Source organism: Anoplolepis gracilipes, unplaced genomic scaffold, assembly GCF_047496725.1.
Source record: "Anoplolepis gracilipes unplaced genomic scaffold, ASM4749672v1 Contig18, whole genome shotgun sequence".
NCBI lineage: Eukaryota > Metazoa > Arthropoda > Insecta > Hymenoptera > Formicidae > Anoplolepis > Anoplolepis gracilipes.
Window position 1 is genome coordinate 742,000 of NW_027328669.1, and position 21,801 is coordinate 763,800.

General features: G+C 46.7%; 1 protein-coding gene and 1 pseudogene across 1 annotated transcript; one reads left to right on the forward strand and one right to left on the reverse strand.

The window, feature by feature from the left end:
- Positions 1 to 3,033: 3,033 nt before the first annotated feature.
- LOC140675770 (uncharacterized) lies at positions 3,034 to 5,658 on the forward strand. Its single transcript, XM_072910383.1, has 3 exons — positions 3,034 to 3,696; positions 3,766 to 4,727; positions 4,785 to 5,658. Exons 1-3 carry the CDS (start codon positions 3,034 to 3,036, stop codon positions 5,656 to 5,658), a joined length of 2,499 nt encoding a protein of 832 aa, XP_072766484.1.
- Positions 5,659 to 20,260: 14,602 nt separating this feature from the next.
- On the reverse strand, positions 20,261 to 21,572 carry LOC140675771 (uncharacterized; annotated as a pseudogene).
- Between the last annotated feature and the right edge of the window lie 229 nt (positions 21,573 to 21,801).

Consider the following 21,801-nt stretch of genomic DNA (forward strand, 5'->3'; position numbering starts at 1 on the left):
ATTATCAAAATTATTACACCCTTTATATCAATAGCAATATCACTATCAAAAAATTATATTATTTTGGTTACTTTACTGTAAAATAATGTTCAAAAATTTTTAGTGCTTAGTGTAAAAATTTGATCTTGTATTAAAAAAATTTTTTTACAGTTTGTATTGTATGTACACAAAAAAAGTAATGGAAATTGTAACGATTCGTTACTTTTTGAGTAACGGTAACGAGTTACTTTTTAAAATTAGTAACGAGTAACGGTAACGAGTTACTTTCTGGAAAAAAGAACGGTAACGGTAATGAGTTACTTTTATAAAGTAACTTTCCCAATTCTGTATATATATATATATATACTTTTCATCTAATATCTGTTCTCATTTTAATCAAATAAATTTGAATTTTTTTTTGTTATTTTAATAATTAAATAAACAATCAATTTTTACACATTTTAAAAATTGCTCTTAACTAACGAAAAAATTAACAACGCTCTACACAGTTTATACAATTTTTTTTCATAACTCTTTAAGACATATTTGATCGTTTAACTAATAATTATGAACAATATAATTTCCTAGTCAATGTTATTATGCACAAAACAATAAATATAAGAAATAAGAAAAACTACTCTTAGTGAGACGACACATGACTGTTATGTACATAAATAACATTTTGACTTACGATCGTTCGAAAAGTCTTTCTCAAGAGCAAGTAGCGGCAACAACTTTCAGTTGCTAACATTATTTTTAATGCTCCATATCGGGTGATAAAAGTTTTGAAAATCCTTCAAAGATCGCTAAAAGAAAGTTTTGTGGAAAAATATTATAAATCAGATTTTTAATATCACATAATTAAGTTATGTAACACCTGTCTTTTGCTTGGCTATCGCATAAAAGTTCTAGAAAAACGAAAAAAGGATATTTTGAGAGAGGATTTTCTATGTCAAAATTGGAGAAACGCTTTACAGATACACAAATGTCTCAAATATCTTCAATTGAACATAGTTTGAATTCATTCGGAATAGTAAAAGACGAAGATATCGCTAAACAAACACCACCAGAAGTAAAAAAGAACATGGACATTATTTGTGGAAAACTTATTCAAACAGCTTCTAACTGTAAAAAAAATAAGGAGACCGGCCCAGTACTCGAACATGTAAGACTTAGTTACCAAAATTGACCATATATAATGGATGAATTTAATTAGAAAACAAGTAATTTTTTGTATAGTTTAATTATAATATTTACAATTAGAAAATGACAAAACAAGATTACTTTTTTATTAAAAATTATTTATTATAAAGATTAAAACACGATAACCTATTTGTCCCAGTACCTGAACGCTGGAAAAACTTATGTCCCGAATGTTCCATATTTATGTCCTAATACCCGAACAAATTTTAGAAAAGGATAATTTTGGGAAAGAGCTTTGGGAATTTATAATATATAGTTTAAATTATTCTAATTGTAAGTCTATAGATATAATTTTATTTATTATGTTTACAAATATTTTATACACTATAACTAATAGCATTTACATTTTTAATTAAAAAATTAGAATATTTTTAATTGTTCACGAATGAACAAGAAAGAAAATTCTAATTCATAATCGCCGCGCGCTTCCAAACGCGCCGACAAACACGCAAGCTCGGAGTAATCCAAAATCCACCAATCGGATTCCTCCAACTCGACTCGAGAATCAAAATCTCTTATCGTAAAACGGTCGCACGACGGGGTGACAAACAACAACAATCGCCGAGCGAGTTTAACAAAAGATGACTTTGAGTACTCAAATTAATAACAAAAATAATAACCGAGAAAAGTTGAGAATCTTCTCGAAACTTTGCGTCTATAAAATCCCCCTCGCGCGACCGTTTCAGCGCACTTGATCTCGAGCCTCGTAGTTGACAGTGTGTTACTCCGCTGCTTTTAGTTATCGTAAAAACCTCAGAAGAACGTGCTTTCCTTTGAGATTCGTCGCTTGCGAATCGCGATCTAATAAAGCAGCCCTTTCAAAGGACACGCGTAAAAATTCGCGCTGGACCAACCGCTAACCGGTGAATCACGCCCGCTAAATTAACGTCCTCGAAACCACGCGTCTTACCGCCTGTGATTATATTACGGACGATTGACTGGAATTAAAACCCGGACAGAAAATTATAATTATCTTACTCACTGTGACTTTATTCAGAAAAGAAAAAATAAAGTGAACGCTGCACTTAATCCTACGTGATCGCTTGCTCCCTGCCCTGCGTTACGGCGCTATTTCGCACATTTTTTGGTCCTTCGAGCCGGATTTGCGTCCTTGTGTACAGTCCTAGTGCGGTGCCCGATAGTGACGTCAAAGGAGCTCCTCTTCTTTCGGATCGGACTGCCTGAACCGAGAAGAGAGAAATAATGAGTGGCGAATTACGTAAGCTGGCGGACGCTCAGATAAACCTCTACGGGAAGATCATTCGCACTTGCGAGAACCTCCGCAAGGTCGGTGCAACCAAAACCACTCAAGGCGTCATCGAAACGGGCATACAGGGCCTGGAAAGGAAATGGAGCAAGTTTGAGCAGCAGGACGACGAGTTCTTTCATCATCGAGAAGCGCTTCGCGACCATGATTACTTCAAACAGGACTTACCGCGACTGGCCGAGGAAGCTTACCTGCAACAAAAGGGCTCACTTCTAGATATGCTCTAAGGCCTCGCCAGTAAGTCGTCAAAGGTCGCCGGGAGCGCCGATCCCTCGACAACCGCAGTCATATCTCGGACCACGCTGCCGAGAATCCAGCTCCCTCAGTTCTCCAGGAAGTACGAGGACTGGCCTACGTTCTGAGACCTCTTCATCTCCATCATCGATAAGGACGCTTCTACGAAACAGGTAGAAAAACTTCATTATTTAAAAACCTGTCTAAAGGGGGAAGCCAAACTATTGATCCGCGACCTCGCGACGACCTCCGAAAACTACAGCCGAGCCTGGAGCACACTAAGCGCGTACTATGAGAACAAACGACTGTTAGTGCGCGCTTACTTCTCGAGCTTCCTGGTGCTTCCGAAAATGAAGGGCGAATCGGTGATCGAGCTGCGCAAAGTTTTTCACAGGATGAAGTCTACTGTTAGTGCCCTCGCAAGTATAAACCGACCGATCTCCAGCTGCGAGGACTTATTCGTGTACCTCGCCGTCGAATTACTCGATGCTCGATCCCGACGCGAATGGGAAAATTCGATAAGTGAAACGGTAGAGCCTCCCTCGTACAAGGCCCTCGAACAATTTCTCGATCGACGGTTGCACACCCTTGAAGCGATATGTCCGATCAAGACAGAGCGCCCGGGCGCCAAACCGGAATCTAAACCAACGCGGAGTCACCATGCGCGAAAGCAGGAAGCGAGACCGGAGTCAGTTCGCGGACAGTGTTCTCTCTGTCAGAAAAACCACTTCGTAATGATATGCGACGCCTACAAAAGGAAAAGCGCCTTCGACCGCAAGCTCCATATTGAGCAAAACAGCATGTGCCTTAACTGCCTAGGCCGGCACAAGGTGGACGATTGTGGCTCCAAAAAGAACTGCACAGCATGCGGCAAGCGGCATCACACGTCTCTGCACGACGCATTCCGGGGAAGCGAGAACGTCACAACTGCTAACGTCGCCCCGCGAGTCGCTAACAACAACTCCGTGGTCCTGCTACGCGCGGGTCCACGTGGCCGATCGACTTGGCAATTGGCATCCCGCGCGCGCTCTACTCGACCAAGGCTCCTAGTCTTCGATGATCTCTAATCACCTCGCCGGCAGGTTGAACTTGCCTCACGATCCGGTAGCAGTCGACGTATACGTTGGGTTGATGGCCAGAAAACGGGCACTGTAAAAAGGCGAGTCAATATAAAACTTGCTCCTCGTGGCGAGGGTCCCGCAATCACCCTCGCCGTCCTCATTCTGCCAAAACTAACAGCCTACGCCGGGTCCAACCTGCTCGGCGCTCCGACGTGGAAGCACATTGAAGGTATACCACTCGCCGACCCGGATTACCATTCAGTGGACCTCATCCTCGCCGCCAACGTCTACTCCGAGATCCTTCTACCCGGTCTGCGGAAGGGCGCTAGTAAAGAACCCGTTGCCCAGAATACGTCCTTAGGCTGGATACTCTCCGGCGCCGCCCACGGCGGCCCCCTCCCTTCAACTATGTACTCTCACCAGTGTCAAGTCGACGACGGCCTCTCCGCTATGGTGCGCCGTCTCTGGGTCCAGGAGGAACTCCCTGCCGCTTCTCCACCACTCTCCAAGGCCGAAATCGATTGCGAAGAGCATTACGTTCGCACGCACTCCCGGAAGTCCGACGGCCGCTACATCGTGCGGCTGCCTCTAGCCGCTCCTTTGCCCGATCTGTCTGACACTCGGCGCCTTGCGCTGCACTCTCTGAAACGGATGGAAGCTCGTTTTGAAAGGGACCCGTCGTTTCGCTCCCTTTATCGAGAGTTTATGGAACAATACACGGAGTTCAGCCACATGACACCGATGCCGGCTCGCTCCGACTGTAAGGAGGTCTGCTACTTACCTCACCACGGCGTCCTCCAGAAATCCAGCACCACGACCAAGCTCCGCGTGGTCTTCAACGGCTCGGCGACCATGAAAACGGGCGCCGCGTTGAACCAGTATCTGCACTGCGGCCCAAATCTACTGCCATGCCTCGCTGACATCCTCCTTCAATGGCGGCGCCACCGCTATGTGATTGCAGCCGACATCGAAAAGATGTATCGGTAGATCAAGATTCACCAGCAAGACAGAGACCTGCAACGAATACTGTGGCGGTCCAGTTCAGAAGACAACGTTCAAGAGTACCAGCTCAACACGGTAACCTGCGGCCTAGCCTGCGCACTTTTTCTCGCGATCCGAACCCTTCATCAGCTCGTCGAAGACGAAAAGGCGTTCTACCCGCTCGGCGCCGCCGTCTTCCTCAAGGAAGTCTACATGGACGATATCCTTACTGACGCGTTCCGAATTGAAGATGCCAGGGACCTCCTGAAGCAACTGACGGGTATCTGCAGGGCAGGCGGCTTCCCTCTAAAAAAGTGGTCTGCCAACAACTCGGCTCTGCTCGACGGCGTACCTGTGGAAGACCGGCTGCAACGTGAGCCTCGGTGGTGGCTGCCAGGTGAAAGCCACTCCACCCTAGGTCTACTTTGGCACCTACACGAGGACCTTTTCTCCTTCGCGCCTACGGACAACAAACTGGACGTCGTCACCAAAAAAGCAGTCCTCTCCTTGACTGCAAGGTTATTCGATCTATTGGGGTGGCTCTCCCCCGTGACGATATGCGCCAAGATCCTCATCCAGGCCACTTGGCTACTAAGTGTCCAGTGGGACGATCCACTGCCAGAGGAGGACGACCGACAATGGAGAAACTTCCAGACGGAGCTCCCGCTACTGGGAGAGATTCGACTCCCTCGTTGGATGTCAACTGGGGCCACCTACGATGACCAAGAAATCCACAGTTTCGCCGATGCCTTAGAGAAAGCCTTCACTGCGGTAGTCTACCTGCGCACCCGTGATCGCGACAATAAGACAAAAGTCACTCTCATCGCTGTCAAGACTAAAGTGGCTCCGCTGAAGAAGGTGACCCTTTCTCGATTGGAGCTGTGCGCTGCCACTCTACTTACCCGACTGGTGGCGATATCCAATCCGTGCTGAAGAGCGCGACGACCCCGCTGCATCTTTGGACTCCACCGTAGCCTTAGGATGGATCCAAGGCCACCCTGCTTCCTGGCGAACGTACGTGGCCAACCGGGTCAGTGAGATCCAAACTACGCTGCCCAACGTCGTGTGGCACCACACACCCGGACGAGACAATCCTGCAGATTGTGTTTTCCGCGGCTTGTCACCGGGCGAGCTGAGCAGCCACCCCCTCTGGTGGCACGGCTCCTCCTAGCTACGGGAGGAACCTACCAACCCAGCCAACATGCGCCACAATGACCTTCCTGAGAGTCATCTCTGCGCCCACCAAGCCACCCTGGACAAAGAAAGCGAAGAACCGGATCTCCTCACGCGCTACTCCGAACTGCACCGATTGTTGAGGATCACCGTCTGGTGTCACCGCTGGCTGCGCCGTCAAAAACCCCAGGGGCTCCGCCGTGACGGCCAAACCACCTCTCCATCAGAAGCCGTCCTACTCCGGTTCGAGTTGGGCGATGCTCTAACTACCTGGCTCCGCGTAGTCCAATCTGCAAGGTTCAACAAGGAGTCAATTGCGGTACAAAGAAGAGCTCCACTGCCTGCTAAAAGCCCGTTATACAAATTAAGCCCATTCATAGATGACCTCGGAATTCTTCGCGTCGGCGGCCGACTGGGAAACGCTCCGATCACTCGTGAGGCCCGACACCCAGTAATACTTCCCAGCAAATCTCACTTAACGCAGCTGTTAATCAAAACCTTTCACCTTCGGACGCTCCATGGAGGCGTGCAACTGACCCTGGCCTCGCTACGTCAGGAGTATTGGCTGCCACGGGGACGAGCTCTCGTGAAGAACTTCATCCACCACTGCGTGTTTTGCTTCCGTTGGCGGGTGGCTACCCCTCAGCCGCCCATGGGAAGCTTGCCTGCTCCGCGGGTCACTCCTACCAGACCGTTCATGCACACGGAGGTTGACTACGCCGGACCCATTTGGCTGCGTACTTCGAAAGGCCGGGGCCACCGCGCTGGACAGTTAATGTGTGAGCCGTTCCCACGAGTGGGAAAGGCCCGTGCTACCTCGCCCTTTCAGGCATACGCCACATTTTTACATCCACTGTCTATCGGAACCGCCCCGAGACGGGCGATGGAAAAATCCAGTAGCGCCTGCTGGTTCGTGTGTGCAGGATGGACAGTTTGGCCACGACGAATAAGCCCATCCTTCCTTCCTTAGGGTGACATAGACTCCGCCGGCTGGCATTCGCCACTATCCGACTCCTTCACCCCGCTATCTTATCCGTCGTGCCCACGGGGACCACGGGGAGGCCTGTCCATTTGCATCCCGACCTGGATGAACGCTTCTGACCCTGTCGGGCGAAGGGAATAGTGGGATAGGTGGGCGTAACAAGGTAAATGGAGTCCTACCTAATTTCCTCTAACGCGACGCGAACGCTGCTCGAGAGCGTGGTTGTCCCGAGAAGATTACAGGGTCACACCCCCATACCTGAAGGCTCCGACCTCTTCGGTTGAACAACGGACCTACCTAATATATAATCTACGATTTACGATTCGTATCCCTTCAGCCAGAGGGATTCTCGGCAAAAGTCAGTGAATACGGAAAGGGCCTCTGGGTTTGACACGAAGAAGCGTGCCACATCCGGCCACTGCCATTCACCTTCCGGTACGACGCTTCGCAGTATCTCTCTCTGCGCGTCAAAGAAGGGACATTCCAGCAAGAAGTGCTGGACTGAATCAATTCCACCTTCGCAAATGCACACGTCACTTTCCACGAGACCTAACGACGCGAGTCTTTCCCTAAAATCTCCGTGTCCAGTGAGAACCTGTGTGCTCCAATGATTTATTTCTAGCGAACGCGCAGCTAGTCTATCTCGCACGTCCCTAAAGAAGGCGAACGTGGTACGACCCTTGTTTGAAGAGTTCCATCGGGTCTGCCACATATTTATCGCCTCATTTTTAATTCCTACGATCGCGGTTTTTTTTCGGTTCCGGCGGGGATCTCAATATTACCGATCTTGGCGTCTTTTCCCGACCTAATATTATAACGCGCGGCGCCTTCGCGAAGAACTATATCTACAGGAGTCGCTCCTCCGACGACGCAAAGCGACTCCCACGAGGCCGTGCGGTATGCGCCAGTCATTGAAATTAAGACTCGACGCTGCAAGGCTCTCAGAATTCTAATATCTCTCTCCGTACACAGGTCGGCCCACCCCGCAGCGGCATAAGCCACTGTCGGTGCGAACACGCCCCGGTAGATTGTGGAGAGTGTCCTAAAACGCAGGCCCCTATGGGCTCTCGCTACTCTACCTAACTTCTCGAACAGCAGCCCGACTTTGCTGTTTAAGTATTCGCAGTGCGATCTAATCTTTAAATTTCTATCCAGGTAGACGCCAAGATACCTAACCGTTCGCTTAAACCCTATTTTTGTTTCTCCGATTTTAATAATTGGCGGTCTGTTCTCGAAGTCAACGGTTTTCTTATTTGTTTTTCGCTTCCTATCCGGTCGTGCTCCTCCCCGTCTACCTATCGGGTTTCTCGCGATCGCGTCGGATTTCAGAATGATGGCTTCAGTTTTACGCTCGGAAATCTGAAGTTTCGCGGACCTACACCATTCTGTTATTATGTTAACTACACGTTGGCCTTCTGTCTCGAGTTCTCTTCGCGAGTTTCCGTTTATGACGACCACGAGGTCGTCCGCGTACGCGGCGAATCTATCTGGAATCACGTCTTCCAGTAATCTCAATAGGCCATCAAACATGAGGTTCCAGCAGGTCGGGCCCAGAACGGAACCCTGAGGGCATCCCCTCTCGGCCCGCTTGGACACCTCCGCGGAGCTAAGAGAAATTTTTACACTTCGATTGCTAAAGTAACTCCGGAGTACTTCGAAAATATTACGCGGACAATCTCGTTTCTTAAGGCTATCTAACACAAGGGGCCACCAGACATTGTCAAAAGCCCCGGAAATGTCGAAGAGAAGCGCAACGGCATACCTCCTTTCGGAGGCAGAGACCATCCGTCGCAACTCCACGACAGCTTCCTCCGTCGACCTTCCGGGCATGAACCCGAATTGTCGATCGGAGATCTTCCCCGGTGCCAGTGACGTGTCTAGCAGACGAGCTTTTATAAGATTCTCGAAAAGTTTTCCTACTACGGAGAGGAGACAAATGGGTCTGTAGGATTTCGGGTCTCTCTCGTCCTTGTCTTCGCCTTTCAGCAGGATTCGGAGTGAACCCCCCTTCCAGACAGAAGGAAAGACGCCCCACTGGAGACATCCGTTAAAAAGCCTAACTAACTGACCGGGGATTATTTTACAGGCCGCCTTGAGTACGGCGACCTCGACTAGATCTAAACCCGGAGCTTTATTGTTCTTAAAAGTCTTCACCGCGCGAGCCATTTCCGCCTCCGTGAAGAGAGAGGCGTCGGCTGTATCGGGAGCGACCCTGCATGCGTTCCTAATTTCACCCTGTTCGAGCGTGTCTTCTATCTCCCGGTCATCTGGGATGTGCACATCCAGGAGGTAACTAGCGGTCTCCCCTAGTGACTTTGTAGAATATTCACCACACCGGAGTGTGCTTAGCACCCTCTCAATCTGGAGTTTGCTCGCCTGTTGCTTGTAAACGAAGCCCCAGGGCTCCCGGTTGCCGTGCGATGTGACGAACTTCCGCCAGCTAGCGAGTTTCGCCTGCTTCACCCCCCTACAGTACTGCCTTCGTGAAGAACGATACTCCAGCAGTACCCGGAGGTAAGTAGGGTCCTCTCGCCCTCCCTGAAGGGCACGACGCAACCTATATACCTGTTTCTTAACTATCGTTAGTTTTTTAGTCCACCATGGGTTGGACTTCCTAAATTTGCGCTTTCTGGGCATTGACGCATCACAGGTCTCCGTGAGCACCACTGTGAGCGTTTCTGCCATTTTCTCTACTTCTATTGCGGAGCACAGATCGATAGCCTCCAGTTGCGATCTTGAAAGATCTGTCAGGGTGACAGAGAACCGTTCCCAGTCGGCCCGACTTGTGTCGAACCTCGTGTTCCCAGCGCCCTGATCGGCACCTGACTCTTTCGGCAATCTCAATCTTATGTCCACAGCCCTCACTGGTGGTCCAGTCACACCTTACCTTCCAGTCACAGATGAACTTGTTCATGGAGGGCGACGTCAGGGTTACGTCGATGAATGACGAACCCCTTGTCGTCCAAAAGGTGGGCGGCTGTCCAGCATCGTTGACCACTGACAAGCCAAATGCCCTGATGAGGTCCTCGAATCTGGCACCTCTATCGTCTGTCTCTTGGGGACCCCAGAGTGACGATCGAGCATTGGCGTCTACACCTATAATAAGTCTCTCCCCCCTCAGTGAACGAAGCACCGTTTCGAGGTGGCTGAGGTGCTTCTCAATCTCGTCGCTGTACTGGAAGTAGCACGAGACAACGTAGAAGGAGAAGCTGGGGGCCCGCACTTCCACGCAGACACAATGCGTAGTGCTAAGCTGCGAGACGAAAACCGTATCTAAATTGGGATTGCAGATTACCACTGCTGCCCACGGACGTTGTGAGCGCACTGCGGCAACCCTCATCCCTATGCCTAGTCCTACGACTTTGTAACCCGAACCTTGTTTCCCGACGTGTGGTTCCTGCAATACTAAGACGTCAAGTCGCTTTTCGACTACGAGTTGACGTACCTCACCCGTTACTACAGCCGAACGTCGCATGTTCAGCTGCAGCATCCTAACACCCGTGGACGCACTACCTAAGCTAGAGCTTATCCTACCTAATTCCTGTGGCGCCGGGCCACTCGCTGTGTGGGGTGGGGTTGGGTTCGCGAATCTAACCATCTTACGCACCGTTGTCGCAATGTTCGCGGATCTAAGCGCGGATCTAATCGCGGGCTTCTCTATTTCGCGCGCTATTTGTTTGGCGCCTGTTCCCGATTCTCGCGCTAAATTATATGACGCCGACCTAATCGAAGTAATCAAGCAACGTTCTAAAACGACGCACGCGGTTCTAGTAACGGTTGTATCGCGATCTACTAACGCGGTTCTAGCGGCAGGAAGGCCGCAATCCCGGGGCTGTGCGCCATCGCGTATTGTGTCACGGGCCCGCCCGCGCACAGCTCGGTGAGGCGCTCTCGAGGAGGCGGAGGCCGCCACCGAGCACGCGGTCGAGCAGACCCGCGACTCAACGACGGAGACACCCCGCGCTTCCCTACTCGCGGCCGCGCCAGACCGGAAGCGGTCGGCCAGGCGGGCACTCCTCCTCACCACGTCAAAGATTTTATTGAATTTCATAGTGATTCCCACGAGTACGGTGGAAGGGGTGGTCGAGCGACGTAGAGCCACCTTTACGCCGCCAAGCCTAGATACTCCAGGAGGACGGCAGGTATCCCGGAGCGGACCGTTCGCGACCGCGACATTTTTCGTCTACGCGATCATGCAGACCCTAAGCACGGTTCCTAACACCTTAGTCTTTAGACGTTATGCGGGCCCGACCTCGACGAAAGCGACCGCGACGACAACGACGACCTAACGACCGCCCTAGCCGACGAAGCCACAGACGGCAACATCCAAAACCCGATTGTACCTGAAAATAAAGTTCCTGAAAATAAATGGAAAATTAATCACACGCACACACACACTCACACGTGGGAGTCACTGGGATTGGGGTGGTCCCCGCCTCTGGCCCGGCGGGTGACTGAGTCACCCATCCAGTCCTTCGGGCGAGGGTCCCGACCGGCTCCCACTTTTCCCCACTGAGGGACGCTTCACGGCAGGAGCACCCACCGCTCCGCACCCTCATCCCGCGGGAGCACCCGCATGAAATTAGGAGGGAAAAAAAAAAAAAAAAACGGGGGGACGGCCGTAGACCGTCTGATCAACGCACGAAGTGCGCTTGCCACATAAGAGCCATTCGTTCAGCAAGCTGACACCGACTCGTGGCAATGCTGTTTGGGCACGTTGGCTTCACCTTTCGGTTACTAGGCCCCCTCACCACGACAAGGTGTGCCCACGAGGGGGCACCGCGCTGGACAGGCCTTCTTGGTCATATTCGCCTGAGTAGTCGCGCCGTACACCTGGATGTCGCCTTCGACTACTCTACCGACGCCTTCCTCGCCGCCTTGCGCCGGTTCACCAGCCGTCGCGGCCTCTGTAAGGCGCTCTACAGCGACCGCGGCACAAACTTCGTGGGCGCCGATTCCCAACTCTTCGCCGCCAGCAGCAAGGAAGGAAGACGGATCTCCAGCCGCCTCGCCGACGAGGTCGGAGATGCCGATAGAGTGGCATTTTAATCCCCTTGCCGCACCTCACTTCGGCGGTCTCTAGGAAGCCACCGTTAAGTCGGTGAAACATCACCTTCGCCGAGTGATCGGAGACGCCAAACTCACCTACGAGGAAATGGCCACTCTCCTCGCCCAGATTGAATCCTGCTTAAACTCGCGACCGCTCCAATCCATGTCGGACGACCCAGAGGATCTTGAGGTCCTGACTCCAGGCCATTTCCTCGTAGGCACCGCCCTCCCGACATCGCCGCCAACCGCAGAAGCGAAGACACCACTCACTCGATGGAGGCTCCTTAACCAGCTGAGAGACAGCTTCTGGTCGCGCTGGTCCCGCGAGTACCTCCACTCGCTAGCACAGAGACCGAAGTGGATCAAGGCTGACGAGGAAGTTCGGAAAGGCCGCCTGTGTCTCCTCCGGACCGAGCTAGCCCCTCCAAACAAATGGCCTCTAGTCCGGATTGAGCGCATCCTCCCGGGGAAGGACGGCCAAACTCGAGTCATCTGCGTCCGCACGGCCACCACTAACCTAACGAGACCAGTGAACAAGTTGGTGCTCCTCCCTGTCAGTTCCGACCATGGGCGAGACAACGAGCCAGGCGGGCGAGAGTAAAAACAAAAAAAACCAAAGTGATAAGTCCTCCAAAAGCAAAAGTACGTATAATAAGACAAAATAACTTTATGTACTTGCTGTTTCCCACTCTAGACCTTCAGTACAATTTCCACGGGCTGCTTGTCAAAGAGGACTGCGAGCATCGGTCAGCCAGCAAGGTTTGCCGATAAACCCGAGAGATTGACAACGGAATGACTTACCTTCAAGGAAAAGGAAGCCGTCCATCACGGGAGCTCCCCATCGTCACTACAATACTGCACTCCAAGTTCGGTCGGGGACTCCGACACGACACCATCACAGACAGCTGATCACTCCGCGTCAAGCGCACGTGCTTGAGGCACGTAAATTCACTCCCCATTCACGTGCGCGTCGCGGCTCCCGCGCGCTCGCTGGTGGTGGCACGCCTGCGATAAAGTCCCGCTTCCATCGTATGGGCCACCATACGAGGCGGGCGGAATGTTTACGAATGAACAAGAAAAAAAATTCTGATTCATAATCGCCGCGTCGCCGCCTTGTCGCGCGTTTTCAGCTGCGCCGACAAACACGCAAGCTCAGAGTAATCCAAAATCTACCAATCGGATTCCTCCAACTCAACTCGAGAATCAAAATCTCTTATCAAAAAACGGTCGCACGACGGGGTGACAAACAACAACAATCGCCGAGCGAGTTTAACGAAAGATGACTTTAAGTACTGAAATTAATAACAAAAATAATAACCGAGAAAAGTCGAGATTCTCGAAATTTTGCGTCTATAAAATCCCCCTCGCGCGACCGTTTCAGCGCACTTGATCTCGAGCCTCGTAGTTGATAGTGTGTTACTCCGCTGCTGTTAGTTATCATAAAAACCTTAGAAGAACGTACTTTCCTCTGAGATTCGTTGTTCGCGAATCGCGATCTAATAAAGCAGCCCTTTCAAAGGACACGCGTAAAAATTCGCACTGGACCACCGCTAACCGGTGAATCGCGCCCGCTAAATTAACGTCCTCGAAACCACGCGTCTTACCGCCTGTGATTATATTACGGACGATTAACTGGAATTAAAACCCGGACAGAAAATTGTAATTATCTTACTCACTGTGACTTTATTCAGAAAAGAAAAAATAAAGTGAACGCTGCACTTAATCTTACGTGATCGCTTGCTCCCTGCCCTCCGTTACGGCGCTATCTCGCACATTAATTCTTTCGTTTTTTAGTATTTTTAATGATTTTTTCTTCTTTCATTTTCCTTTTTAATAATTGTTCTGCCACTTGCTTTAATTTTTCTTGTTCTTTAATAACTTTGAGTTTAGATTTTTCTTTTTGTATTGCCTGTCTTTTTAACTGTAATGCTTGCTTCTTTTTTTTATTTTCAGCTTTTTTATGAGTTGCTAATTCTTTTTTAGACTTTATTTTAAGTTCTTTTTGTTTCTTTTCTTCAGCTTCTTTTTCATGAATATTGTTGTGCCCGTGCCGTGAGGATAGGGTCTTCTGGGATATTCACCCAAAGAGTTGGAACTCAGGCAGCAAATGAACGCACTCCGTACTTGTACAGTAAAAGAATATATTTCTGTCGTACTGTTACACTTGTCTTACATTACTATTAACTCGCGTATTTGGTCGTCGTGTAGACAAACCGTGTCGATAGATAGATAACTTATTTACGCGCGGCTCTCTTGCTAGCGACTTTCTTACGAGCGATCTTTTTACGAGCGATCGCGATGGGTCTCGCGATCGGTTTATATATCGCTTTAATTTCGAGGGCGGAAGGATGAGGTTTTCCGGGTCGGAGCGCGGGACGTGCTCCGTGCTCGGGTGTCGTAATGCTTATTCAGCTTGACCGTGACTTGCTTTCTTGTTGGTCACGTCTTATTTTTCTTTTTTAATCTTTCTATTTAATTCTTATTTAATTTTTTTATTTAATTCTTTTTAATGCTTTGCTTTGCTTGCTTAATTTTAGTTTTTTATTTCTCTATTTTATATATTTACTTTTCTGTTTCCAGGTAAGTGTATCGGGTTACGACAGCCTTTCCCCTTTGAGAAAAGAAAATTTACTAGCGGTAAATTTTCTTTATCTTATTTTCATTTCTTAATCTATGTTTTTACATTTTGTCTTATTAATATAACATGGCTGTGTTAGGTGTGTTGTTTCCGCCATTTAGTGTTGTGTCGGGTTGGTAAGGTCTGTCATAAATTTTTTCTCTTTGTACTCATGGTATGCTTATTTGGATTGTGCTTATTTTGTTCGGTTGTTCTTTTTTCGTTTGCTTCCTTCTTCTTACTAGGTGAGTTAACACTACAATACTGAGTATAATTATTGTTCCTGTGATACCTGATATCGCGGGATATATTACATGTTCTCGTATCTGTAGTCTGTCTTTACTTATCTATCTGTCTGTCTCGGTCAGTGTGTTACTCAGTTTCATTTAATTCGGATGGGTTCCGTATTATTTTTCGTAATTTTATGCTTTCTGCCTTGTCTTTTGGTTCATTCGTCTGTATTTTCAGTATGCTTGTTAAGTTATAGTCGGGTATTTTTGTATTTACATATGTTGTTATGGCGGGTTTGCTCGCTTTTATTATTATATCGGGCGTTACTAATTTACATTTTTCTTTTATTGTTATTCGTCTTGACCTTTTGATTTCGGTTATCTTTGTTATTCCGTTACATGTTATTTCTATTGGCTGTGTTTTCCTAGCGGAGTATATCCACGAGTTTGCGTCACTCAGCGTTATCCATATCGTTGAGTTGGCGTGTATGTGTCGTGTGTTGCAGCTGTTTATGTGTGTGTCTGTTCGTACGTATGTCTATACTTCGTATAACGCTTGGCTGTCTATGTGGTGTGTCGGATGACTTCTTTCGCATACATATTAGTTGTCGTTTCGCATACATTTTTCTAATTCGCTTTCCGTGGTTGTAAAATATGTTCGACTATCGGTGTCTATCGCTATTATCGGTTGGCTTACTTCTATACATATAAATGTGTCGTCTTGTTTATGGACGGGTAGAAGGATTGCTTTTATTATCTCATATATAGGGTACATTATTAAAGGAAATCTTACTGTCGTAATTATTCCTATACTATCGTAGTATGCGCTTATTTTTATAAATTTCTCGATCTCTCCCCAATTTTATGGTGCAATGTTGAATGGGAAAGTGCGTTCCTTGCGGTATCTGTGCCGCGATTTCCTTAAGGTTATTTATTATGGTTTCGATCGGTAGTAATCTTATGTTTATTATTCCGCTTTTCGCACTATTTAAATGTGTTACGATATCGGTAACATCCGTAATTAACCTTCTGATGATCGCGTTCAACACGATAAAATGTTCGTCCATCTCTTCTCTATGTCCAAATCCTGTTGTCATCTGTAACTAGCTTTGTCGCATTTTCTCTGTCACATTAAAAAATTTGTCTTCATTTTCTTGTATTATTTTTTCTGATTCTTCTACGTGTGCAATGGTTGCGTTTAACACCTTAATTTGATTCTTCAGAGCATGCTGTAGCGTTTGTTGATTTCGTTCCAGCATTTTCAATTTTACGTTGATTATTTTTTCGTCGTCGGCGTCCATCGTGCCGAATAGCGTTTTGGCTATTGTTCCTAGTCCATCTACTAGTTCTCTCCTTGTTTTCTTTGCTAACTGATAAGGTCGTTCTTAAACGTGTTAATAAAGTTACTGATTTTTCGTACTTTTGTTCTGTCAGTTGCGGTAAGAGGCTGCAAGTTCCTTTCATTTTTTCTTCTAAAGGTTTGTCATAGCATAACGCTTTCGTTTGCGCCATGTATCCTGCTAACTGTTCTTGTCGGTAATGTATTGCGGAGATGTCCGTTTTAATTACCATTTTCCATGTGGACTCTACTTGATTGATTTTTCCTACTTCTCGAAATATATGCCTGGTTCCTGTGAGAATCTTTCTATCTTCCAGGCTTCGTCGGCGTTAGTTTTTTCTGTTTTGCCTGTGCTCCAGGTAATTAGACTCCTGTAATATAAATGGTATCATATTATATCACTGCGTTTTTTTAGAATGTTTCGTGCATTCTTTATTCGCGTTGCGTTTTTGCATATGTAGCTTTCGTTGTTCTTTCTTTGCTCTTAGTTAGTCTTCAGTCGCGATCCTGTGCGGTTCTTTTCGCTTTGTGTTGGGTTTTTTATTGTCGAGAAAGTTTCATGGCTCCCAATGCAGGTGACATTTATTTTTCGAGTGACCAGCAGATTGTGCGTGACACCGGTGAGTTGGTTTCTCGCGAAGAGCCCGCGGAAAACCATTTTTCCCGTACTTTCGTGCCTTGAGTGGTGCCTCGAGTGTCTGAAGTGATTTTTGAACCTATTCCGGACGCACCGTTTATCTCGGTGCCACCTCACCAGTTTTGGTGGACAGGGTGCGGTCGCCACTTTTGGGATCGGGGTGTCTTTCGGTTTTACGGAAGTCTATCATCCCGTTCGCGGCCGTGGCCACGGTCGTGGCGCTCCTTTTTAAGGTAAGGTTTATTTTATTTACATTTACTTTTCTTCGCTTCTTTATTGCTTTCCTCTGCGCGCGTCGCCGTCTACTATTCTAATTTTCGATGAACGCTTTTAATCGGTTTACGTGTACGCATATCGTCCTTCTTCCCATTTTTATCGTATAGTTTATGTCCGAATTCTTCTCGGTAATTAGATAGGATCCGAGCCACAGGGAATCCAACTTCTTCGATCGTCCTCTACGAACTGTTTCGTCGTGTAGCAGGACTTTTTCTCCTACTTTGAATGTAGTTTCGCGTGTCTTCTTATCGTAATTTTCCTTCGCTTTTATTTTTTCGTTGCGTAGGTGCTCCTTTGCGACTTGTTGCTCAAAGTTCGCTTGCGTAGCTTCGTACGTGTATGTAGGTTTTGGCGGTTGCGATAGAGTTGTCGGTAGGGTTGCTCTGTGTCCGTAAATTAGTTCGAACGGTGTGAATCCTGTCGCTGTGTGTGGAGTAGTATTATATGTGAACATTGCGTACGGGATCCATTCGTCCCAGTCGGTTTGATCTGCGTTGATATAGTGTCGTAAATACTCGGCTAGTGTACAATGTGATCTTTCTAGCGCTCCGTTGCTCTCCGGATGATACGCTGTTGTTTGTATCTTTTCGATTTTTTACAATTTGCAAGTATTTTTAAACATCTCGCTTAGGAAATTTGTTCCTTGGTCAGTTAGTATTTTTTCTGGAATACCGTGCTCGAATATTATTTTCGTTGTAAATTCTCTTGCGATTGTTGCGGCTTCTTGGTTCGCTATTGGTATCGCTTTACTAAATTTCGTTAAATTATCTTAGAAAATTAAGATATATTTGTTTCCAGTAATTGTAGTTGTTAATGGTCCGACTATATTTAGTGCACATTTTCCGAATGGCTTATCAGCAGTGTCCATGATTATTAACGGTGCCTTATTTTTTCTTGACAGTTTATTTCGTTGGCATAGTTCGCATTTCGCTATATAATTTTCGACGTCTTTTGTTATTCCTTTCCAATAATGCATTAGTCGAATTCGATTTATCGTTCGTTCGATTCCTTGATGTCCTCCTAGGGGGGCGTCGTGGTATTCGTTAAATATCTTTTGTTTCTCATCTTCCGTATATTCTTGCATTGTTCTCGCGTCGCGTGCCTCTTCCTCTTTAATCGCATTGATATCCGCTACGTGTCGACTCAGCGCGTCAGCGTTTCTGTTCGCTGTTCCGGCTTTATGTATTATTACATAATCGTATTCTTCTAATTTAAGCCTCCATCGGGTCAATCGGGATCCGGGGTCAGTAACATTAAATAACCACACTAACGATTTGTGATCCGTCACGACCGTGAATTTGGTTCCATATAAGTATGGTCGAAAATGTTTAACGGCCCATACTATAGTAAGTAACTCTTTCTCTGTCGTACTATAATTCTGTTCTGTCTTTGTTAGTACTCGACTCGCGTACGTTACGGGTCGGTCTTGTCCTATCTGTCCTTGCGATAATATGGCTCCGATTGCATAGTCGGATGCATCTGTCGTCACTATAAATTCTTTTGTAAAATCTGGGTACTTCAGTACCGGTGCTGTCGTTAGTTTTTCTTTTAGTATTTCAAAGGCGTTTTGCTGCGTCCACTCAAACTTGTTTTTTTTCTTGGGTAATTTTATGAGTAGTTTCGCTATCTTGGAAAAATTTTCAATAAACTTCCAATAATATCCGGCCAATCCTATAAATGCTTGTACATCCTTGACCTTTTTTGGCGTTTGGAAAATTTTTTACAGCTTTTAATTTGGTTGGGTCGGGTGATATTCCATTTTCCGTAATTATGTGTCCGAGATATGTCACTTTCTTTCTTAGAAATTCACATTTGTCGGGCTGTAATTTTAATCGATTTTCCCGTAATCTTTTTAATACTTCGATTAATCTTTTATTGTGTTCTTTTAGACTAGCTCCAAAAATTACAATATTGTCTAAATAAACTAGACATTTTATTCCTTGCAATCCGCTTAACACGGCGTTCATTAATCGCTGGAATGTGGCGGGTGCGTTTTTTAATCCAAACGGCATTCTGTTAAATTCGTAGTGTCCGTACGGCGTGGAAAACACTGTTTTACTTTTGTCATTTTCTTCCATCTCGATCTGGTGATATCCTGATGCCAAGTCGAGGGTAGTAAAATATTTTGCGTTCCCTAATTGATTTAATATGTCCGTAATATTTGGTAGAGGGAATGAGTCGCCTATTGTTAGGTCGTTCAATTTTCGAAAGTCTACCACCACTCTAAATTTTTGTTTTCCGGATGCATCTAATTTCTTTGGAACGACTAATAAAGGTGCGTTCCATTGACTCACGCTTGCCCTAATTATTTCATTATTCAGCATCTCTTGCATTTGTCGATTGACTTCCGTCTTATGTTTTTCGGGCAGTCGATATGGTCGTACGTTAACCGGTGCGCTATCTGCTCGTGTTGCAATTTGATGTGTCATCGCGTTTGTACATGTGAGTGGCTCTCCGTCGGTGTGGAACACGTCGCTGTATTCCTCGCAGATATCTCTTATCGTTTTTTCCTCCTCCTCATTAAAGTGTCCAGTGCGGAGCTCTTTTAATATTTTCTCGATGTGTCGTAGGCTTTTCTCCTCCGTTGTCGAATGTGCGAGATTTATCTCTGTTGCGTCTTCGGCTTCAATTTTCTCAATTGTTATCTGTGGCATTGTAATTTCGACTTTGTTTTCGTTTGTATTCATTACGCTCGCAGGGCATAAAAATTTTTCGGGTTTGACTAGGTAGTTCTCTATAAATACGCCTGGTATTATTTCCTCTGGTCGGGTTACTCCCATCATGTTGATTGTCGTTGCCACTTGTACTATCGTCTCGCTCCGAGGCTGTAACGTGATCTTTTGATAAGGGTATAGTCTCAATATATTTCGTCCGATTCTTAGTTGTTTCGTTGAGTAGCTGCATATCGCTTCTTGTTTTTTAAGAAAATCTATTCCTATTATTCCTTCATACTCAATCGGAAAATCGTCTTTTACGACATAAAATCTATGTTTTATTTTTTCATCTCGCAACTTTATCGTCGTATTTATTCGTCCAATGGTATATACATGGTGTCCCGTCACGCCCGTGAGGGTTATTCTGTCTTTGGTTATCATCGTTTCTCCTTTTAGATTTCTCACTTTGATAAGAGAAATGACTCCCGTATCGCATAATAAATTTATTTTTCCTCCTTTTGCCTCTTGCATGGGTAATGCAACTAAGTCTAGGCCTGTATGTGAGTGAGGCGTTCGTCTTACGTGTGATACTCGGCGGCAGGTCGACGTTGCTTCTTATCTTCTTTCTCCTCCTCGTCGCTACTTCGAGCGGAATCAGATCTCTTTTTTCTTCTTTCATCGTTATACCGATTTTTAATTTCTCGTGGCGGTTGATTTCGTTTCGTACGATTAGACTGATCTTTATACGGTCGTCCGTGTAATATCCAGCATTCTTCTTGCCTATGTCCGGTCCTTTTGCAGTGGTTGCAATATTTATCAACGGTATTCACGCGCGAGGGTCGCTCCGGTTTTGATAATGAAAATCGCGTCGCGTATCGACTCGTCCGGCATTCTCGTCCGTAATGCCCCATTTTTCCGCATTTCTGGCATTGTGCAGTTCTTTTATTATCATGATTATACGCGGGCGTTGCAGCGTTCTTTGGTCGTGCGCCGGCACATCCCGATCCCTTGACCTTCTCTTCCGCGCTCGCGGCTGATATCGCTTCTTGGAGTGTCATGTATCCTCGAGAACGTACTACGGTTTTAATGTCGTCGTGTAATCCGACATGAAAATTCTCTAAGGCTTGCTGCTGTATTATTTTAGAGATTATCCGCTTGTGCTCCGCCGCATAATTTTGTCCGTCTAGCATCGACTCGTATAGTTCTATTGCTAGTTTGTCTGTTCGAAGTCCGTATGCTCTCGCGCTTTCGCCGGTTTTCTGTTTTAGCGTATTGAACTCTATTTGCAAATGTGTCGTGCTCTTTCTACTAGCATAGCACGCTTCTAATTCTTGCTTTAATTGCACAAAATTTCGGATCTTTCACGTCTGGAAATCTAGCATCGCTCTGCCTTTTAATTTGGTACATAGTACGGCATCTAACCTAACCTAACAGGGTGACTTCGTCTAATGGGTCAATATTTTCGACCGCGTATGTTGTCGCGCTTAAAAATTCTTGTAGTTTATTTGGCGATCCGTCGAATTCTGGTATTAGGCTTCATGCTTCTTTCAAGGGTAAACTTCCGCGTCCTCGACGGTATTGTACATTGTCGGGCAAGTAGTCTTCTTCAACTTCGCGTCTGTGATTTGTTGGCGTTAGGCTTCTGTTATTTCGTGTTTCCTGTCTTTCGCGAATATAATCGATTTCAAGGTGTAAATCCCGAATTTCCTGCATCAACATTTGAATCATCTCTCTACTATTATCGTTTATACCGCTTGTTCCGGGTTCGACGTGTTTCTGTACACGTGGTTCCGCCGATTCCTCGCTTATCTCATTGTGTAAGCGTTCGATTTCTCTATCGACCTCGTCGGCAGTGACGTTCGGTCGAGCTACCGGAGGTGTTCGGATCATGTTTCTTCTCTCGCGGTATTCTAATTCCGGATTAAAAATGCTTGAGTCGTAGAACGTTAATGAAAATTCGCGTCGGTGTGTCACACGGCTTGGTGTGCTTATTACTGACTCGGCGTCGGTTGACTGACCGTCTTGATTTGTTTGATTACACTATGATCTATTTCGTTGACCGGGAGTTCGCTAATACGTTCGCTACGGGTTCGTTTTCGGGAGAACTTTTGCTCGAGTA